The 2,096-nt window shown below is 46.6% G+C and overlaps 1 protein-coding gene across 2 annotated transcripts in view; it reads right to left on the bottom strand.

Moving 5' to 3' along the window:
- Positions 1-7: 7 nt before the first annotated feature.
- Positions 8-2,096, bottom strand: part of SNX5 (sorting nexin 5) — a 24,640-nt gene continuing 22,551 nt past the window's right edge. For both annotated transcript variants that reach the window (XM_010862583.1, XM_010862582.1), the window contains 2 exons: positions 1,277-1,362; positions 8-116 (listed from right to left, as the gene is read on the bottom strand). In XM_010862583.1, the coding sequence (XP_010860885.1) occupies positions 66-116; positions 1,277-1,362 (137 nt within the window). In that variant the 3' untranslated portion in view covers positions 8-65. The remainder of the gene's footprint in view (positions 117-1,276; positions 1,363-2,096) is intronic.

Below are 2,096 nucleotides of genomic sequence, written 5' to 3'. Positions count from 1 at the left end.
TCAATCTTCTGTGGTAATGATTTAAGTGCAAGTGATGCGGGCTTTCTTCACATTCAGTCCTTCACTCAGTTGTTCTTGAACAGGTCGATGCAGCTTTGCAGGAGGGACACATTGTTCTGGAAGAAAGGAATCCAGTGAATGCTCCAGACCTCGCAACTCAAGTCAGCTGAGCTCAGGCCTCAGACCCACGGACGTCTGGGCTGGTGCTTGTTTTTCACGCAGTGACACCTGAACCACAAGTCCCCTTGCCTGGTCACTGCTCTCAGCACCCTCAGCCCACGCCCACCCTAGGTCTGCTCCCACTGTAGCCACGCCAATCCCGCTGATGTGGCTGAACCTACACGTGATATAAATGAGAGGTCAAAGGCCTTGGAAAGACTGGATAAAAAGTTGCTAAAAATCAGTTGTGGGTGAGATTACAAATGATAAATATTCACATAGGACTTGGCGGGATATGTTTTACAAAGTTCTCACTTTAAAGGAATTCAAATAACTTAGAATACTCAGGACATTATGTATAAATGACACATAGACGATACTTTAAAACTCCAATTTAGAAGGTCAGATACAGTAGGACTTAAAGAACCAAGTGAGGAAACATCTCTGCTGTGATCAAAATAAAGGAATTCAACACACACACACACAAATGTCCAGTCTCCCTGCTTTAACCAGTGCAGATGAGCAGTGACACTGACCCAACCGCCCTGGACCAGACAGCACCCTAGGGGGTCAGGATCAGCTGCACCCAGGAACCACCCAAAGAGCTTTGGGCATGGGCACAAAAACCCTGAAGAGCTCGAGTAGGACTCTAACGTGCTCCAGCACTGAGAACCACTGCTCTCCATCTCTTCTGGGCTAAATTATCCTACACACATTACATACATGAGGACGTTTTTCTTCCTTTTTAAACCAAAAAGGAATTAGTATCAGAAGTCTAAGGTTAGTAAATTGGCAAACTTAAGCTTGCAATTGCTATGATGGCTGCTTACAAATTACTAGGACAAGCCCTCCACAGCATGGCCCACAGGGCGTCAGGAGGCAAGCAGGGTAACTGCCACCAAGAATGCTCTTCTCACAAAGCAGCTTTTCATCAAGACTACACTTCAGATTTTTGGTTTGCAGTGGAAAAAAATACTCCATCAAGTGGCTCTCACCCACCCACAGGGGATTAAGCCACAAAGCCAGCCCCCACTGCATGACGATACTGGAATAGTGAATTGGGAAGTTAATTTGAAAAACACCCTCCAAAGCTGACTCGTGTGAAGATAAGGCTTACCCTGGCATGCTTTATTTCCAGTTCAGACATTTCAATTAGATTCTTCCTGAACGCTGCCACTCTCTTCCGTTTGAAATTGATCAGCTCTACAAAAGAAAGATTACCAAGAAAAACTGAGCAATTTCCATCTTTAACTTCCATACCTCATTTTCACAAACAAAATGATCTCCAGAGCTCTGGTTCCCACCACACCTCACCTTTCACTTCTCTGCCATCGGTACACACACCTGACATGGAAACTGTCCCTGAACACCTGGGGTTTCCTCAGCTGAGCTGCTTGGCCTTTTCCCTCCAGGATGCAGTGTGTGTGGGGAGTGGGCGGGGAGAGGGTGGGCCGCACAGACTTGCAGCAAGGGTCTTTTTATGGATTATTTTAAACTTCCTTTGATCAAATCCCCCTCAGCCTCAGGGGGTGCTGAAGGTCCGAGAAGCAAACTCACCCTTTCGGACCTTATCTACACAGCACTGAGTAGAAAAGAAATGTCATGTTAAGAGCCACGTAAAAACTCAGAAACATACTGACGTTGACAGTAGTTCAGATATTAATCAGGCTGGTCATGCAGAGTGTCATAATAAGCTCTCCTCCTTCCCTCCAGGACCAGACAGAACTCAATAGACACCCATCCGTCTCCCAAGACGCCTGCCCACTGTGCTGTGCTTGTCCAACAGCTCCCATCTAGTCAGCCACAACTTGAGAGCCTCAACCTAGGGCCATGAGGCTAAGAGCCACTCATCTTGGTATCCTAGAGAACACTGCACTTTTACAGGCAGTACATCCAGGCTTATCAAATGCCATCAGCACAAACCTTCCGCAATAGAG

Source organism: Bison bison, unplaced genomic scaffold (assembly GCF_000754665.1).
Source record: "Bison bison bison isolate TAMUID 2011002044 unplaced genomic scaffold, Bison_UMD1.0 scf7180017864484, whole genome shotgun sequence".
Lineage (NCBI taxonomy): Eukaryota > Metazoa > Chordata > Mammalia > Artiodactyla > Bovidae > Bison > Bison bison.
The sequence above is the reverse complement of the archived record's forward strand: the minus strand, read 5'-3'. Positions and strand labels throughout refer to the sequence as shown.